Consider the following 20,409-nt stretch of genomic DNA (forward strand, 5'->3'; position numbering starts at 1 on the left):
TTATGTTCTTATTTCTCAATTGCAGTTTTCCACCCACTGTGGTTGACAGGGATCTCAACCGCAATCAACGCATCCCCTGGATTACTGCTCTCACCCCATCATCTTAGAACCAGAATACGGGCCCCCTTGTCCTCGCTTTTCACCCCACCAGTCTCCACATTCAAAGGATCATTCTCTGCCAACTCCAGCATGATGCCACTACCCAACACATCTTCCCCTCACTCCGGCTTCAGCATTCTGCAGAGACTGTTTCCTCTGGGACACCCTGGTCTACTACTCAGTCACGCCCAACACCTCACCCCCTGCCCACAGCACCTTCCCGTGCAATCATAGAAGGTGTAACACCTGCCCCTTTTCCATCTCCCCGCTCATCATTCCAGGTTCTAACAACCCCGTTCAGGTGTGCACCTCCTTCAGTCTGGTCCATTGCATTCGCTGCTCCCAACATGGTCTACGTCGGAGAGACAAAATGCAGACTGGGTGCGCGCTTTGCTGAACTCCTTCGGACCATCCGCAAGCAGGACCCAGGCCTTCCTGACGCTTCCCACTTCCACACAGCACCCTGTTCTCCTGTTCACATGTCCATCCTTGGCCTGTTGCAATGTTCCAGCAAACCCCAACACAAACTGGAGGAACAGCACCTCATCTTCCAATTGGGCATTTTACAGCCTTCTGGACTGAACATTGAGTTCAGAGGATGAACTCTCCCTTCCACCTTCACCCCATCTCCATTTATTTTATTTAATTTCATTTAATCTCATTCATCCATTTTATCATCCTTTCTCACTTCTATTTTTCCAGCATTTTCTATTTTTGTTACAGATTCCAGCATCCGCAGTATTTTGCTTTTATCTGACTGAATAATCAGTCACCTGAAAAAACAGGAGAGAGTAAGCAAAGGAGCGATGAAGGGTGCATTGGCTATGCTAAATTCTCCCTCGGTGTACCTGAACAGGCACCGGAGTGTGGCGACTCGTGGATTTTCACAGTAACTTCATTGCAGTGTTAACATAAGCCTACTTGTGACCCTAAAAAAATGACTTTAAACCTTACTGGGTTTACAACATTGGAGATGTAGGTTGGGATTTTCTGGCTTTTTCCCCACCCAGTTATCAATAGTGTTATGTCTGATAAAGAGAACTGGTCAAAGAAAATGACGTTTTTTTTTAACAGCCTGATTATTTTTCTTCAGAGTTTCACACAGCAGTGTTCTGAAGATTGATCTTCAGTTCCTGGAGAGTCCAGGTTAATCCTGGAGGTTTGGGAACCGTGATGTGGAGATGCTGGCATTGGACTTGCGTAAACACAGTAAGAAGTGACACATCACCAGGTTAAAGCCCAACAGGTTTATTTGGTAGCAAACGCCACTAGCTTTCGGAGCGCTGCTCCTTTGTCAGGTGAGTGGGAGTTCCATTCACAAACAGGGCATATAAATACACAAACTCAATTTACAAAATAATGGTTGGAAATGCAAGTCTTTACAGGTAATCAAGTCTTAAGGGTACAGACAATGTGAGTGGAGAGAGCATTAAGCATAGTTTAAAGACTATTGTCTCCAGATAGGACAGTTAGTGAGATTTTGAGAACTCACTATTCCTATTCAGCTTCCCAGTCTGGCCCCAGTCACTGTTGCAACCTCTGGGACTACAGCTGAGGCTTTGATTGACAGGTGCCGTGGTCCGACCCTCCTGTATCCCATGAGGCAGCGCTGGCGGAAGGGGGGGGGGGCGGGGCCACTCTTGGCGCCCGTACGGCTCCTCGCTGTGGCTCGGGGGCGCGCGCAGGGGCGGAGCGCGCCCCCGCGGGAATGACACGTCCTCTTTGCGCTCTCAACCCAGCTCGCTACCGGAAGCGGCGGCCGCTGACTGGCAGCCGGGCGGTCCAATCAGCGGGGGGGTCCCGTCTGCCCCGGGCTCCCCCCCAGTGGCTGGAGAGAGGCCGCTTCCGGCAGCGGGGTTAGGTTTCGCCGGCGTGCGCTCGGAGCTGGCCTTCGGATGGAGTGAGCGCCGTCCCCTCAGGTAAAGTGGCGGTGGCGGCCTGCGGCCTGGGGCCTGGGGGGAGAGGGCACGGGGCGGGGACTCTCTCAAACCCCCACTCCCGCTCTCTCTCTCTCTGTTCCCCTTTTGCCCACTCTACCCCCTTTGCCCGCTCTCTCTCTACCCCCTTTGCCCTCTCTCTCTCTTTCTCCCCCACCCCCTTTGCCCGCTCTTTCTCTCTCCCCTTGCCTGCTCTCTCTCTCTACCCCCTTTGCCCACGCTCTCATAGGTTTCTGATAATGTAACTTTCATGATTCCGATTGAAGCGCACACACTTCTGAGTCTGGGTCCAAATCCCACCCCAATGATTTGAGCTCCCACTGAAGAACAGCTGCCACCAGATGTTTGAACGGACCTACCATATATTAAGCTGATCTTTCTCTACACCCTATGACTGGAACACTATATTCTGCACCCTCTCCTTTCCTTCTGCCTTATGTATTCTATGAATGGTATGTTTTGTCTACCTAGCACACAAGAAACAATTCGTTTCACTGTTTCCCAGGACACGTGATATTAATAAATCAAATAACTCCAACTTGAGTAAAAGGTCTGCCTGACACCCCATTGTAATAGCGAGGGAGAGCTACTTCCTTCGAGGTGCTGTCTTTTAGATGAGAAGTTAAAGGCTCTGTTTGCCAGAGCAGGGAGGTTACAGTAGAGCTGTATAAAATACTTATTAGGCTACAACAAGATTACTGTGTGCCGTTCTGGTCATTACACTATAGGAAGGATGTGATTGCACTAGTCAGGATGCCAAGGAGATTCACTAGGTTGTTGTCTGGGCTGGAGTATTTCAGCTATGAAGAGAGGCTGGTTAGGCTGGGGTTGGTTTCCTTAGAGCAGAGAAGGCTGGGTAAGGACCTGACTAAGGTGTATAAAATTGACAGGATATAAATGGGGTAGATAGGGAGAAACGTTTTCCTGTAATAAAAGGGTCAATATCCAGAGGGTGTAGATTCAAGATAAGGGGCAGGAGGTTTCAAGGGGATTTGAGGAAAAACTTACCCAGAGGCTGGTGGGAATCTGGAACTCACTACCCAAAAGGAAACTGACAAACTTCTTGCATTTAGATGACACTTGAAAAGCCATAGCATATAAGGCTATCGACCAAATGCTGCTGGAAAATGGGATGAGAGTAGATAGGTGTTTGATGGCTTAGCACAGACACAGTCAGTTGAAGGGCCTCTTTCTGTGCTGTAAAACTCTGTGACTGTAAATAGAAATACAAGATCCTTTGGCATTCTTCCCAGTTCCTATCTTGTCCTCCCTTCAACACCACTGAAACGGATTATCCACCATACATCAAATTTGCTGTTTGTGGGACATCGCAGTCACTTTGTGTATGACTCCTTATAATTATAAAGACAGTTAAAAAGTTCTTTAGTGGCTGTAAATTGCTTTGTGATGTTCTGAGGTCATGAGAAGTGTTACATATAACCTTTAGGCACTGTATACTGAACAGAGAATGTGCTCTGGGGGTTTGGGGGGGCAGTGAAAGTATTCTCTCTGTCACATTTAAGTGCTCTTTTTCCCAGAGCAGTTGTCAAACATTACCAGTTATTTAGGACTCGAGCTCTTTAATAAAATACTGCAGAGTGCCGGCAGTCAGGATCTTTGGACTTTATCCTCATATCAAGTCTCAGAAATATTAATAAGAAAACGATGCTGATCAAAACTTTTCCCATTTTAGAACAATTAGTCTGTAATGGCTCACCAGTGTCTTCTGGAGGAGATTTGGTGATGGACAGTAGATACTGGCCTTGCCAGTGGCACTCGCATTCAGTAAATAAATTTTTACAAAAAGTTGCTGAGTGCTTGATCTTCATTGTAGAAGCTTGTTGAGTAATTTCACTTTCTGTTCTGCAACGTATGATAATTTTAAAATAACCACACACCATGCAATTCCCCTTATTGTCCTATCTTTAATGTTGGGCTAGTCCACCTGATAAGATTCTTGTTGATTTCCCCTTGTACTTGCTGGCTGTGGCTAATAAATAGTCTTGACAGATGCAAATATGCTAATTGTAAGCAATTGGTTGTTTTTTGGTCTTTTGCATAATTCCATTTCATATTACTTCAAAAGCATACAAGTGAAAGTTTTAAGAAAATATTTGACTTATCAAAATATCCAAGCCTTCAAATTTATGATTTCTTTTGGCATGCATTGATAGTGAACAGGAAATAGGTCAGTTTTCGCTGACAGAGTCCCAGGACAGCATTGAAATGAATGAATCTTGTTGGTAAATATCAATTCAGAGAGGACTGTTGGAATAAGATTCATCTTTGCTTTGAATCATGCCATTGGATTATTGATGTGCATGTAAGCCAATGGTGGCACAGTGGTTAGTTGGGGGACCTGGGTTCAATTCTGGCCTTGGGTCATTTTCTATGTGGAGTTTGCACATTTCTCCCTGTATCCCCATGGGTTTCCTCTGGGTGCTCCAATTTCCGGCCACAGTCCAAAGATGTGCAGGTTAGGTTGATTGGCCATACTAAATTGACCTTAGTGTCAGGGAGTTAGCACAGTAAATATGTGGGGTTACAAGAATAGGGCTGGGTCGGATTATGGTCGGTGGAGACTCGATGGGTCAAATAGCATCCTTCTGCACTGTAAAGATTCTATGAAACTTCACTCTGTCATCTGAAGGATCTCCAACAATCCTGCTGTTCCTCAGCAGTGTGCAAGTCATCCTCATCTAGTTCAAGAGGTCGAGTATATGTCTCTTTTGTTCAATCCAGGGATGTGGGCATCGCTATCTCTTGTGCAACATTTATTGGACATCTTTAACTACTCGAGAAGGTGGTGGTGAGCTGCCGCCTTGAACTGCAGTTCATGAGATGTAGGAACATCCACCCTGCTGTTAGAGTGCGTGTTTCAGAATTTTGATCAGCGAAAGTGATATAGAAAGTCAGGGTGGTGTGCAACTTGGAGGTTAAATTGGTAGTGTTATTTTTTCAGTGGGTAGAGGTCACAGGTTTGAAAAGTGCTGTTGAAGGAGCATTGTCACATTGCTGCAGTGCATCTTGTTTATGGTGCACACTGCTGCCAAGGTAAACCAGTGTCAGAGGGAGTGAATATTTAAGATGATGGATAAGTACCCATCAAATAGGCTTCTTTGCCCTGAATATTGTTGAGCTTCTTGAGTGGTGTTGCTGGGAGTATTCCATCACTTGTGTCTTGTAAATGGTGGACAGACTTCAAGGCATCTACAAAGCATTTGTGGCTGTATGACATTAACAGAGGTCACCTGGCTGCTTATCACCTTGGATAAAAGCCAAACTCTGGAAATGTATTTTTAGTCTTTGCAGGTAAACTAGTGCATGCTTGTACCATAGGCTAACCTCGCAAGCAATATCTTGTACTGGATTGCCTTGACTTCACTCGGAGCTAATCTACACTGGAATGGAATGAAAGTGAAATGGAATCCACAGCTTGGGTCATTGTCTGTGTGGAGTTTGCACATTCTCCTCGTGTCTGTGTGGGTTTCCTCCCACAGTCCAAAGATGTGCGGGTTAGGTTGATTGGCCATGCTAAAAAAAATTGTCCCTTAGATGTCGTGAGATGTGTAGGTTAGAGGGATTAGTGGGTGAATATGTAGGGATATGGGGGGAGGGCCTGGATGGGTTTATGGTCGGTACAGTCTCAATGGGCTGAATGGCTGCCTCCTGCACTGTAGAGTTTGTATAATTCTTCTGTAATTTAGTTTCCTTGAGCTTTACGCTTTGAGATTTGTTGTCCACCACTGGAATTACTCAATTCTGACTTGTGAAAATCTCAGCATGGTCTATTGGCATCAAACCTCAATGTCAGTTCAGAGATTTATGAGTCATTCCTGTTACACGTATGATAAACCTTTTTTAACTATTTGCATCATCTACATTTGGAGTTAAATTGAAGAGATAGATTTAATTTATTATTGTCACATAATTGGGATACAGTGAAAAGTATTGTTTCTTGCATGCTATACAGACAAGACATACTGTTCGTAACGTACATCGGGAAGAAGAAAAGAAGAGAGTGCAGAATTGCAGTTACAGATAGGGTGAAGAGAAAGAACAGCTTAATATATGACAGGTCCATTCAAGAGTCTGATGGCAGCAGAGAAGAAGCTGTTCTTGAGTCTGATACATGTTTTCAGACTTTTGTATAATCTTTCTGATGGAAGAAGATGGGAGACAGTGGGGTGAGTGGGTGCGTGGGGTCCTTAGTTATGCTGGCTGCTTTCCGAGGGCAGCGGGAAGTGTAGACAGAGTCAGTGGGTGGGGGGCTGATTTACGTGATGGATTCACAACCCTTTGTAGTTTCTTGTGGTCTTGGTCAGAGCAGGAACCACGTCGGGCTGTAATACATCAGAAAGAATGCTTGGACAGCTGCTGTGGCTTAACGGTCTTCCCATTTCAGGAAGCCAAGACTAATTCTCATCCAGTTAAGAGATAGGCAATATCACAGCGAAAGAAGGTGGAAATGAATTTATGCATAGCCAATATTTCTGCATAGATATGAGCTTTTAACATTGGTTAGAAGACTCTGTTCAGAGACCTTAGGCTGTGATCAGAGTGGAAAATGAAAGTCTCGGTTGCAATTTGTAAGACAGGCCACTGAGTTTGAGATCCCGGAATCCCTACAGTGCAGAAGGAGGCCATTCAGACTATCAAATCTGCATTGACAACAATCCCACCCAGATCCTGTTTCTGTAACCCCACATATTTATCCTGCTAATTCCCTGATACTAGGGTCAATTTAGCACGGCCAGTCAATGTAACCCACACATCTTTGGGCTGTGGGAGGAAACCACACAGACGCAGGGAGAATGTGCAAACTCCACATAGACAGTGACCCAAGGCCGGAATTGAACCCGGGTTCCTGGAGCTGTAAGGCAGCAGTGCTCACTACTATGCCACTATACTTTTCTGAATCTGTCCTGTTTCATAGGGGTGTCAAAAGTGAGTGTATTCCACTGTCCAGTATCCTTCAACTTGGAGGAGGGCGGGGGAGGTGTTTTATCCCTCTGCTCCCTGGTTTAATTGTGATCTTGCTAGTATTGAGTAAATCTGATGCTTGTGCCAGTATTTCAGTTTTTACATTCTGCTTTCCAGGTTAATGGTTTGTCAGCTGCAAATACCAGGCCAAAGATGACGAAGTTGGGGTTCCTGAGGCTGTCCTATGAGAAGCAGGACACCCTGCTGAAGCTGCTCATTCTGTCCATGGCAGCTGTGCTCTGTAAGTTTCAAATGGAGCTTAACTTATTATATCGTAAGGATAAAAGCACAGCTTATACTCCAACAGCTTAGTATCAATCCCTGTCACATCATCTCACAAATCCTTGACGTATCATCTCTACTGTCTCTTTCATTCCTTAGAACTAGAAACTGTGAAAAATGTGGAAGCCGTTGTCAATTGTTATAAAAACCCATCTGGTTCACTAATATTCTTTTGAGGAAGGAAATCTGCCATCCTTACCTGCTCTGACCTACACGAGACTCCAAATTCTCAGCAATGTGGATGGCTCTTAACTGCCCCCTCAAGGGCAATTAGGGATGGGCAATAAATGCTGGCAGTCAGTGACACCTACATCCCATAAAAGAATTTTTTTAAAAACCGCAGAGCAGCCAGAAATACCTTATTAAATAGTCAATTTGAACTGTTTTCTCGGGTCATATATTGCTATTCCACCTGTGCAGCATGCCTGTATTTGTTAAAGGAGTAGATGTGTGCTATAAACTTAAGCTGTATTAACTTGAGAATGGAGCCAATATATCATCTATTCATTCCTTTTCCTTCAGTTTCCTCCATTTTTGCTCCCAATCTATCCGGCTTTGGGCTAGGCTGTGAAGTTTTTACCCACTGAAAGCTTGAATGCATGTAGATTGTTGCTTATGCTTGGCCCTCAATCTCGCGTTGCTTGATGTGAAGATCCCCGAGTTGGAGAGGAGTGGGCACAATCAGAAGTCTCACAACACCAGGTTAAAGTCCGACAGGTTTATTTGGAATCACGAGCTTTCGGAACACTGCTCTTTCAAGCAGAAGAAGGCCATTTGGCCCATCAAATCTGCACTGACAACAATCCCCCCCACCCAGGGTCCTATTCCCGTAACTGGATTTTAACCTGGTGTTGTGAGACTTCTTGTGTCGCATTACTTAAATTGTGGCATCCTCTGAGCTTTTGCTCAAAATCCACAATCATTTAACTAAACACAATCCAAAAACATTAAAAGACCAGGTCTGGGCTGTAGTTCAGAAAGACTATTACTTAAAACTCTCAGGCTCAGCCCATCAATACCACAACTGATGTGTCAGACAGGAGGAGTTTTTACAGCAATTTAAACTGGTGACTGATTATCAGAAGCTAGAAATGACATTGTTTCACAAAAGCGGTTAACTTCAATCTTGGATTTGCGAGATATATTTGAATATTCATGTTGAGATTAGTGTTAAGAGTATTAAAAGAAAGCAGTGAACAGGATTTAATTGTTATATAAATTTTGTGCTTTGTTCCACAGCATTTTCCACCAGACTGTTCTCTGTACTAAGATTTGAGAGTGTGATCCATGAGTTTGATCCGTAAGTACTGCTACAAAGTCCTTTTGCTTTATTTTAATATCCCAACATAAACCAAACTTTGGGAGCTTTCGGTTACTGTGTTTTTGGGGTATTTTAGTTTCGCACCTAACAAACTTGTTGATAAAAAGGGGAAAAAAATAAAATAGGAGAGTAAATTAGCCAGGAATATAAAAAGAGATTGTAAGAGCTTCTTCAAGAATATAGAAAGGAAGAGTATATAAATATATATAAGGAATATAGAAAGGAGCTAAAGTAGAAGAGGTAGGAGAAATTGTTGTGGGAAATGAGGAAATGGCAGAGACGTTGAATAAATATTTTGTCTGTCTTCACAGTAGAAGACACGTTGACGTCAGAAATGTAGAGTAATGTAGATGTTCCAAGTACAGACGTTCAGATGATTAATACGAGCAGAGAAACAAAGAATAGAAGAAACTTAAGGGACTAAAATTTGCCAATCCCCAGGATGTAATAGCCTACAACCTGGCATTCTAAAACAAATAACTGCACAAATAGTGGATGTGTTGGCTATGATTTTCCAAAAGTCACCAAGTTCACAGAGGAATCATAGAAACCCTGCAGTGCAGAAATAGGCCATTTGGTCCATCAAGCCTGCACCAAGCACAATCCCACCCAAGCCCTACCCCCATATTCCTACATATTTACCTGCTAATCCCTCTAACCTACACATCTCAGGACACTAAGGACAATTTTTAGCATGGCCAATCAACCTAACCCACACATCTTTGGACTGCGGGAGGAAACCGGAGCACCCAGAGGAAACCCACGCAGACACAAGGAGAATGTGCAAACTTCACACAGACAGTGACCTAAGCCAAGAATCAAACCCAGGTTCCTGGAGCTGTGAAGCAGCAGTGCTAACCACTGCTACCGTGCCGCCACAAATGTAACGTTGCTGTTTAAGAAAGAAGGGAAAGAGGAAACTGGAACTACAGGCCAGTTGACCTGGCAACAGTCATCAGGAACGTACTGGAATCTATTGATAAGGAATCCTAACTTAGAAAATGATATAGTATGATTGGACATGTTCTTAAGTTTATTTATTAGTGTTGCAAATAAGCTTACAGTAACATTGCAGTGAAGTTACTGTGAAAACCCCCTAGTTGCCATACTCTAGACCTTTCTGAGCACCGAGGGAGAATTTAGCACAGCCAGCATGTCTTTTGGACTGTTGGGGGTAACAGGAGCATACTGAGGAAACCCACCCAGAAACATGGAGAACGTACAAACTCTGCCCAGACTGCAACCCAAGCTGGGAATCAAACCCAGGTTCCTGGCACTGAGAGGCAGCAGTGCTCACCACTGTGCCACCCATTTTTCAAAAGCCAACATGCTTTGCATAAGGCAGATTCTGTTTGACAAATTCATTAGAGCATTTTGAGGATGTAACAAGTGGGTTGGATGAACAGGATCCAGTCGATGTAGTACTCCTGGTAATCCAAACAACACTCAATAATGTGCCACGCAAAGGTTAATAGGCAAGATAAGGACTTATGAGTGGAGGTTAATTTGTCATGAACATAGACAAATGTTCATAGACAAAAGTTGGTGGAACGGGCAGATACATGACATATGAAGTTCAATGAAGAGAAGTATGAGATGATGCATTTCGGTAAAAAGAATATGGTGTGGCAATATAGAATAACGGTAAAATTCTTGAAAGAGGCACAGGAGAAGAGGGACCTGTGTGTTTATGTGCATAAATCACTGAAGGAGCAGAACAAGTGGAGAGAGCAGTTAATAAAGCATATAATAAAGGGACAAAGAGTACAGGAACAAGGGGTTCTGTTGCAAGACTTCTACAAGATGCTAGTTAGGCTTCAGCTAGAATATTGTGCGCAAGAAGGATGTGAATGCATTGGAGAGAATGCGGAAGATGTTTACAAGACTGGTTCCAAAGATGAGAAACTTCTGTTATGTGATTAGGTTAGAGAGTTTGAGGCTGTTGTCTTTAGACAAAAAGGCTCAGGAGATTTGATAAAGGTGGTCAAAAACATGAGGGGGCTAAACAGGAGTAGATGGGAAGAAACTTCCTATTCGTAAAAGGATCAAGAACCAGAGAGCACGGATTTAAAGTAGTTTGCAAAAGCAGCAAATGTGATGCAAGAAAGTACATTTTCACACAGTGAATGGTTTGGTCTGGAACACACTGCCTGGAACCTGCTGGAGGCAGATTCAATTGAGGCTGTCAGGAGGGCATTATATAATGATAACGGCTACAGGGAAAAGGCAGACGAATGGCACTAAGTCATGATGCTCATTTGCAGAGCCAGTGCAGACATGATGGGCCAAATGGCCTCCTATAGCAATTTTGTGGATGAAGAATTGGTTAACAGACAGAAATGATTAGGGCATTTTTGAGTTGGCATGCTGTGACTTATATTGATGTTCGTACAGACTTGTTTGTGATCATACAAATGCAGAAGCAATTAGGAAGATAAATGTCACGTTAGCCTTTAATTCAAGGAATTGGAGTACAAGAATAGAACAGTCTTGGTACAATGATGCAGGGTTTCAGTGAGACCACAACTGGAGCAATGTGGCGCAGTTTTGGTCTCCATGTGTAAGGAAGGAAATACTTGTATTGAAGGCAATGCACAGAATGTTTACCAGATTGATCTCTGGAATGGGAGGGTTGTAATTTATGGTCTGTCGCAAGTTGCAATTTGAGAAGATAATGCTGAGCTGCCTCCTGGAACTGCTGCAGTTTGGAAGTTTTTCTACATTTTGCAGTGTGTAAATATTTGGACATTTATTGAGTATTTATTGAGAAATTTACTGTGTTCTTTCCTGCCTGATGCCTCAAAACATCATTAGGTACTTCAACTACCGGACTACTCGTTTCCTCACTGAAGAGGGTTTCTACAAGTTCCATAACTGGTTTGATGATCGAGCTTGGTATCCACTAGGCAGAATTATTGGAGGAACAATCTACCCAGGTCAGTATAGTTTTAGTACTCCAAGCGGTCATATTACTGATCTCTTTAATACATCAGTGAGTTGTTTTGTTTGATACACCTGTGTATATCATGGCTGCCTTACCCTGTAAGATAGTGGAGGTTCACTCAGTATCTCCTGGCTTGAAGCTTTAAAACATTGAGTCAGAAATTGCCTGGGAACTCTGAAGCAGTCCTGTCAGTCTCTAAATTTATGCCTTCCTTGTAACCTCAAAGTTGTCATTGGGGGAAATGAGTCATTAAATTTTTAATGATAGATCTTGGCTTCAGAACGCAATGGAACCTGAAGCAGTGAAATTTAACTAAATTGTTTTTTTAATCTGAAAGAAGGTTTAAAATGGGAATTAGATTAACGAGAGGAGGGAGGAAGAAGGATGAACTTATGAAATAGCTTTAATGCTATAACGCTACTAGTCTTGAGTAGCATTATTACAATAATATTAAGAATTGTTAGAAAAACATGGAAGATTGAACATAAAAAGGTAAGACCTGAACTTAACGGTGCTGTTAGGGTTACGATCAATTGCATTCCAGGGTGGGAACTAGAAACTAACTTCGATGCCTTTGCCAAATGAGTCAAGAACATTGCTTATTTTGAACCAAGTATTACCCTCCCTCATTGCATTTGCACAGCCAGTATATTACAGAGTACTGTCCAATCAGCCTGAAATAGCATACATATTTAAATATTTTGTTTTCTTTGTATTGCATTCATTCACTGGGAACTCGTACTGCAGTGTAACCTGAGCTAACTATGAAAAGGATGTGCAATACTGCCATGCATATTGTGTGGCAAGAGATTATTTTTTGGGGTGATAACACTGAAATTTTCTTGACTCTTTTGAGACGAACCAGCGTAATTAAATGATTTTTTTTCCAGGTCTTATGATCACTTCTGCTGCTCTCTACCACGTGCTGCACTTCTTCCACATTGCAGTCGACATCAGGAATGTGTGTGTGTTTCTGGCTCCCCTTTTCTCATCCTTTACCACAATTGTCACTTATCACTTAACAAAGGAATTGAAGGTAGGAACTGAACCATGTTCCCTGTAAACCAGAAAATGTACACCAGTGGAGTATGGAGACCCATTCAGAATGGCTCTGGCCAGCTTAATGTTACTGGAATAAAAATGGAAAATGCTATAAGTGTGTTGCAGGTGGAGAGAGAAACAGAGTTAATGTTTCAGGTCTGTGGTGCTTCTTCAGTTCTGCCTAACAACAATAATGTTAACTTTGTTTCTCGCTGTTTTGTATCATAGCTTATTCACATTGCACTATGATTTTCCTTTTCTGCGTGGTAAGTAGTGCTATTAACCAGTTGTGGGCAGCTTGGCCTCCTGGTGTCAGGAAGGAAGTGGTGAACAGTGACCAGAATTGATTACATGCGTTTACCATTAGTGACCTAGGTATCTTTAGACAAATGTTTAAAGGATGGTCCCAGGAGATTCTTTGCTTTGCTCCCGTCACTGACACAGGCTCTTTTATATCAGAGCTGCAACTGAAAGTCAGAGAGGCTGTAACATCAACTGATCAGTAGGATGTGAATTATTTAACCTGGCTCAGTATTGAAAACCTCAGCATTGTTTTATCAAAGGTGATTTGTGATCCTGCATTTGTACAACCTGTGAGTAAATTAAAACTGCCCATAATGCATCCCATGTTTCGTAATGCACTGGTTTTTTGGTTCCTGGAAGGAGTGGTTTATGTTATGTAGAGTGAGCTTGTTTCCACTGGAGTTTAGAAGAGTGAGGAATGATTTGATTGAAATAAGAAAGATCCTGAATAGTCATGGCAAGGTGAACATGGAAAGGATGGGCATACTTCTCCCAAGCCCCTGCTGGTGGGGAGAATTTGGCAGGAAACCCAAAAGTCAGTTTCACTAAACCCCACTGGAGGCTGGTATGAAACTCACTTGCATCCTGCTAATGGGATGCAGGTGAAGGCCCAGCCAACACACCAACTTCTCAGTGACGCCAATGGAAAGCAATACAGGAACAACATGGTGTGCAGTTGTACGGATTCACCTGAACAATACCTGGGCTGACTCTGGAGTTCAGGATGGAGGCTGCTGACAGCCCTTGACCCCAGAGCACCACAACTGCGTGCGCGGTGGGGGGGGGGGGGGGGGGGGGGTGGAATATACATGTGGACCTTCCAGATTCAGTGTCCTGGAGGGGGTCCATCTTCCAGCCTCAGGATGTTCCTGGGGATCCATCTTCTTTCTCAGGAGGTCCACCTTTCCTCCAAAAGTGGGGCAGTGATGTTGAGCATCTTTTCAAGATGGCGTCCAGCAAGCCTGCCCCACCAGAATAGAGCACAAAGCACCCAGTTGCATATCTAGAGGTCGGGGCCAGAAGATTTGGTGTGTTTTCCCATTGGCTTCCACAGAAGGAAACACCCCACGTTATCACCCCCACCGTGGGACTTAGTCCCCAGATGGGAGAATTCTGCTCGATGTTTCCTCTTGTGAGTAAGTCCAGAGCTAGGGATTTATTATTTTTAAATAAGTGATTGTGCTTTTAGGACAGAAATGAGGAGAGGTTTCTTCTCTGAGAGTTGAGAGACTTTGGATTTCTCTACCTCAGAAGGCAGGAGAAGCGGGTCACTAAATATTTCTGCAGCAGAGGTAAATAGATTCTTGTTAGGCAAGGGAATCAAAGATTATCGGGGTTAGATGGTAATGTAGAACATGAAACACAAGCACATCAGAAATAATCTTATTGAATGGCAGGGCAAGCTCGAGGGACCGAATGGCCTGTTCCTGCTACTTTTTTTGTATGTTCATGTGTTTGTATTTCGGCAACTGTTTATTTTGAGAATAATTCCCTCTCTGCACTGTGTAAGAATGCTAATGTTCTGTTTGCGTTTCAGGATGCTGGCGCAGGCTTGTTAGCAGCGGCCATGATTGCTGTTGTCCCTGGTTACATCTCTCGTTCTGTAGCTGGCTCCTATGATAATGAAGGTGAGTACCCAACCCAAACTTCCTTTATGTTGGAAAAATCAATTTAATAATCTTCTGTAGCTACAGCAATTTCAGTAGACGCATAGCAATGAACCATGAAATCTCTGCAGGGCCGGAGGAGGCCATTTGGCCCATCCGTCCTGCACTGACAACAATCCCACCCAGCCGCTATCTCCGTAACCCACATATTTACCTTGCTAATGTCCCTGACACTAATGAGCAATTTAGCATGGCCAATCAACCTAAACTGCACATCTTTGTAATGTAGGAGGAAACCCGTGCAGACACGGGGAGAACTCCACGCAGTCACCTGGGGCCAGAATTGAACCCAGGTCCCTGGCACTGAGGCAGCAGTGCTGACCACTGTCATCGTGACAGTAAGAGGTCTCATAACACCAGGTTAAAGTCCAACAGGTTTATTTGGTAGCAAAAGCCGCTAGCTTTCGGAGCACTCACTGCTCCTTCGTCAGACATATCTACCTGACGAAGGAGCAGCGAACATTCCTAAAGCTAGTGACATCTCTACATCATGGTCACCATGCCAGCCTATGGCTTCAAATGCATTATTTTTCAAACTTTATATTTTATTTATTAGAAAAAGCACATCGTAAAATGCAGGCAAAGAAAAATTAGGGGATGAAAAAAGAGACAAAGGAAAATCAAGGAGAAATAGGCAGAACTCCAAGAAGAAAGAAAAGTTGTCAAAATAATAAATAAAAGGTTGCCGGCCAGACCTAATCAATTTTTTAAATTGATCCACCTAAGTTGTGTTTAATGTTTTCAAGTTTAAGGAACAACATCATATTGACCCATTGCAAGTGGAAAGGTGGAGGCACAGACTTGCATTTGAATAAGATAGATTATTGTGCAAGAATGAGGCAAAGAGCAAGGCATCTGACGTATATAATCTGCAGCTATCTCATCAGGGATCACGGCAAACAATATCAGTAATAGGGTTAATATCAATAAATTTGTCTCACGTTTGAAAATGTTGAGGACACATGGACCAGAAAGTGGATAGTCTTGGACATAACTACACTGTATGAGACAGTGTTGCAGGAGCCAAATGCGGGCTCCAGTTCGGAGTACATCCTAGTGAGTCCAGCTTCAGATAGATAGACTCGATGAAGAACCAATAGATAAATTTATGAATATTGAGAGACCAGTAATAAATAAGACCCCCTATATTCTGATTCTGAGTCTCATTTGTCGATCATTGCTACCTGGATCATCACCAAGACCATCTACGTTCACCTCTTCGGCATCACCAAACTCTCACCATCTGTTAATTTGCTGCTGAAGCCTCATCCTTGTTACCTCGAGATTTGACATTTCCATTGCTCTCCTGGCAGACTTCCTATTATCCAGTGTCCGTAAACCTGAGCTCATCCAAAACACTGCTGCCTATGTTCATGTTTAGTCCCGTTCACCCATTGCCTCTTGTGCTCATTGAAAATTGAGGTTCCCAAGTCCATCAGTGCCTCACTTCAGAATTCTTCTCCTCGTTTTCAAACCCCTCGTGGCTTTGTGCCCCCCTATCTCTGTAACCTCTGAATCACTGCTCTGATAAGTCTGGCCTCTGTACATCGTCCTTTTTAACCACTACACCATCGGCAACCATGCTTTCAGCAGCCTAGACCCTATATGGAGCTCCCTGTCTAAACTCCACAAGCCTTTATCTCTCCTTTATCACAGTCCTTATAACCTATCTCTTTAACCAAGTGTCTCCCTAATTGATGTCAAGTTTTGTAACATTTGAGAAGCACCTTGAAACATTTTACTATGTTAAAGGCTCTGTGTACATGCACATTTTTGTTGCTTAAGTAATTTTATTTAAAAACATGTTAAAATGCCCTACAGTTTACTCACTAGAAGGTGATTTTACTTTTGTACTAGCAAAAACCTCATTACGCATTTGAAAACCCAAACTGGGATCGAGCTGAGACCTCCGCTCCCACATCTTTCACTCTATTTTGCTGCAGAGTTAAGCTGGTTCACTGCAGATTCAGGCTGCGTTCTTTTTGAAATGGTTGTCATATAAATGCACACGGTTTTCTTTGGGATCAAGGGAATGTGATTTGTGAACATTCTGCAGGAAGCTAGAAGGCGAATTGCCACTGTTTGGTTTTTTTTGGCACGGTGATATTTTTGAGCTAGCAAAGTTAGCCGGGACATTGACAGCTCTGTGCTGCTCTCTGCAGGGTATCATGGAAGCTTTAATAACTGTCTGAATCACCAAGACAGGCAGACATAGCCTTGGTTTAACATACCATTTTGAGAACAGCCCTTCTCTGCTTTGAGTATCAACTTGGATTATTCAATTCATCTGGATATAGAAATGCTTTTATGAGTAGCAGGAGGTTCTGTTCCAGACCACAGAAACCTCAGGACTATCAGTTGCAGAGAGCTTGATTGACTGTGAATGGAATTATCGACTTGCTGAAAGAAGCATGGTGGTAATGAAGTGGATGGAAATGACTTCCTGTATCACTTGTTGATTACCTTTTTTTGGTGATATTTGCTGTATATCTGTGCAGGTATTGCTATCTTCTGCATGTTGCTCACGTACTACATGTGGATCAAGTCAGTAAAGTCAGGCTCCATCTACTGGTCTGCTATGTGTGCACTGGCCTACTTCTACATGGTAAGTACTCATTTTAGCGTATAAATCAGGAAATTAGAAGTGCGTGTAACAAGGATGATACAGCAATCAAAGCGAATGGTAATGTTCACAGAGTGCAAACTATATTTCCTTTAATAATGGATGAGTTTATGGAATGTTTTTTAATCAGTATGTCGAGGAAACAAGTAGAAAGTGCATCATTTGTGGCCTAGTACTTTGCAATGAAAAGAAGATTTAATAACCTTGTTGTAAAGAAGCCTCTAGGGGATAATCATTATATGATAGAATTTTATATTGAATTTGTGTTCAAAAGTACAGTCTTAAATCTAAATAAAGCAAACTATAGGAGTGATGGACAAGTTGAGCAAGCTAAATTGGGAAAGTAAATCCAAGGATTTAAGAGTAAACAATCATGAATATTTAAAGCAAATTAATTAATACACAGCAGATATACAATCCCTTAAACAATAAAATATCTATACCTTGTAGAAGGCCCTTGGGAATCAGGAGGTGTGTTACTCACCTTGGAATTCCTAGCCTCTGACCTGCTCTTGTAGCCACAGTATTTTTATGCTGGTCCAGTTCATAGAATTATAGAATCCCTACAGAGCAGACAGAGGCCATTCAGTCCATCAGGTCCGCACTGTCAACAATCCTGATCCCAATTCCCATAGCACCATGTATTTATCCTACCAGTCCCACTGACACTAAGGGGCAATTTAGCAGGGCCAATCAGCCTAACCCGCACATCTTTGGACTGTGGGAGGAAACTGGAGCATCTGGAGGAAATCCACGCAGACACTAGAAGAATATGCATTCTTCGTACAGAGAGTGACCCAATCTGGGAGTCGAACTGGGGTCCCTGACTCTGTGAGGCATCAGTGCTAACCACCATGCCACTCCTTCAGTGTTGATGGAGGATTTAGCAATGGTAATGCCATTGAATGTCATGTAGAAATGGTTAAATTCCCTACTGCTGGAAGTAGTCATTGCTTGGCGCTTGATCATGCAAATGAGCCCCACAGGAGGTTATTATGTAAATTAGGGCTCATATGTTTATTGGTAGTATAATAGCATGGATTGAGGATTAATTAACAGAGAGAAAACAGAAGAAATCAGTGGCTCGCTTTCAGGTTGGCAAGATGTTACTGGCAAAATACTGCAAGGGTTCATGCTTGGATCTCAGCTATTTATGATCCACATTAATGACTTGTCTGTGGGGATTGAGTGTAATGTATTCATATTTATTGACAATATAAAGATAGGTTAAGTAAGATATGACGACGATGCAAAGGCACTGCAAAACATCCTTGGGGTTACCAGTGACCAGAACCTTAACTGAATTAGTTATAGAAATGCTGTAGCTGCAAGAGTAGGTCAGAGGCTGGGAATTCTAGGGCGAGTAACTCACCAAGTCTGTCCACTAGTGCAGGAATGTAAAATTGAGGTGAAGAACAGCTATGGGCATATTGAATGGTGGAGCAGATTGAAAGGACCATATGGCCTATCCCTGCTTTTTGTGTTTAACTGTGGGGCTGACAGGAGCAGAAACTGAAGATACATTTTCTGATTTAGCCCTTTGCCAAACCTGTTCAGCCAGCATCCTCAAGCATACATGCAGTTTTTGCATTGTTCCAGATCTTTGCTTGTGCTTTGGTTAGGAAATGGGCGAGGCTGATTTGTCATCTTGTGAGGAGGAGGAAGTGCCTGCGTTTCATCCTGATCCACAAGTAAACAAGGTTGTGCAGGAAATCCTGGTTGCAAACCAATCCTAGCTTAAGCTTAACTCCAGCGTAATTGTGTAAATAACTATGGCTTCCTTCAGATTACAGTAGTTACAGTAACTGCTTGTCCACAGTAAACCGTGACTTGCAAAAAACCTAAATAATTTTCAATTATATACTTGAAAGGAAAAATTTAAGGGAGTAGGGAAAGAGTGGACTTGTGGTGCTAATCGGATAGTTCTTTTAAAGATCTGACACAGTACAATGGGCCAAATGGCTGCCGCCTTAGTTTTCAGATTCTAAGATTAGATCCTGAGGCGGATAGTCTGTTTCTTACCGATCATATTCCTCCTTTGTTTGTGTAGACTGTGCACTACACAGACTGAGACAGCCATGGCACAGTGGTTAGCACTGCTGCCTCAGCACCAGGAACCCGGGTTCGATTCCCGGTTGGGTCACTGTCTGTGTGGGGTCTGCATGTACTGTCTGTAAGTTTCCCCCAGGTGCTCCAGTTTCCTTCCACAGTCAGAAAGACGCACTTATTAGATGCATTAGCCACACTAAATTCTCCCTCAGTGTACCCGGATAGGCGCCGGAGTGAAGCAACTAGGGGATTTTCGCAGTAACTTTATTGCAGTGTTAATGTAAGCCTATTTGTGACACTAATAAATAACCCATAAACTATATATAAAAAAAAACCCCAGTTACAATGTACCTAATGCAAAACTTTGCTGCTGCCTTACTGCTGGTCTCGTGGCTGCTAATCCAACACTAACACTCCTATATTCAGTCCATGAGGAGTGAACTTTATTTTGGCTAATCATTTTACTTGTCCAATTGCTACCATGTGCAGTTACCAGCAGCCTCATGTCTGTTTTATCAGATCTGGCTGTTGGTGACTGTTTGTGGTAGGATATCAAGTTAGCCAAGGCAGCAAAGATGCATGTCTATTTGAAAATAAAATCCATGCTGCAAAACTTGTTACAGAGCCTGAAAGTTTATAAAAAATGATTCAAAGAGATCAAGGATTGATTTAAAACAGGTGGAGATTACAAGGACCGTAATACAATATCAAAGTTGACGGTAATAAAGACGTTTGACCTCAGCCAACAGATTGACAACATCTCCAAACAATCGAGTTTCAATACAGTCATTTCAAAAATTGACAATTTATGGGTGCACTTCATTTTGAACCTGTGCAAATAAACATACCAAGATTGAAATCTGAAGTGTATATTTTAAAAAAGGATGTGAGATTGCAGATGAGGATATTGTACTAAGATTTGAAGACAGTAACCAGTCCCTTGACAGTAACTGAACTGAAAAACAAAATTGAAGCTATTATTGGCAGTTTTTTGAAAAAACAACCTCCCTGGCATTGCCACTGATGTTTGGGATGGATGGCTGGAGATCTTTGTAAAATGCACAAATTACAAAATTTTGGATTAACTATTTTATTAACTTTAAAGATTCTTCGGATCTTTTAGTATCTGCTTTTGACTTGTAGTGATCGTATTGCACTAT

At 42.8% G+C, this 20,409-nt stretch overlaps 1 protein-coding gene across 1 annotated transcript in view; it reads left to right on the plus strand.

The window, feature by feature from the left end:
- Nucleotides 1–1,910: 1,910 nt before the first annotated feature.
- stt3a (STT3 oligosaccharyltransferase complex catalytic subunit A) overlaps nucleotides 1,911–20,409 on the plus strand; it is a 46,869-nt gene continuing 28,370 nt past the window's right edge. Inside the window, exons 1-7 of the mRNA XM_080182219.1 lie at nucleotides 1,911–2,018; nucleotides 7,137–7,260; nucleotides 8,541–8,601; nucleotides 11,437–11,558; nucleotides 12,457–12,602; nucleotides 14,448–14,538; nucleotides 17,076–17,182. Coding sequence (XP_080038345.1) covers nucleotides 7,173–7,260; nucleotides 8,541–8,601; nucleotides 11,437–11,558; nucleotides 12,457–12,602; nucleotides 14,448–14,538; nucleotides 17,076–17,182 — 615 coding nt within the window. The 5' untranslated portion in view covers nucleotides 1,911–2,018; nucleotides 7,137–7,172. The remainder of the gene's footprint in view (nucleotides 2,019–7,136; nucleotides 7,261–8,540; nucleotides 8,602–11,436; nucleotides 11,559–12,456; nucleotides 12,603–14,447; nucleotides 14,539–17,075; nucleotides 17,183–20,409) is intronic.

This window comes from Carcharhinus amblyrhynchos, unplaced genomic scaffold (assembly GCF_965287045.1).
Source record: "Carcharhinus amblyrhynchos unplaced genomic scaffold, sCarAmb.v2.hapA scaffold_49, whole genome shotgun sequence".
NCBI lineage: Eukaryota > Metazoa > Chordata > Chondrichthyes > Carcharhiniformes > Carcharhinidae > Carcharhinus > Carcharhinus amblyrhynchos.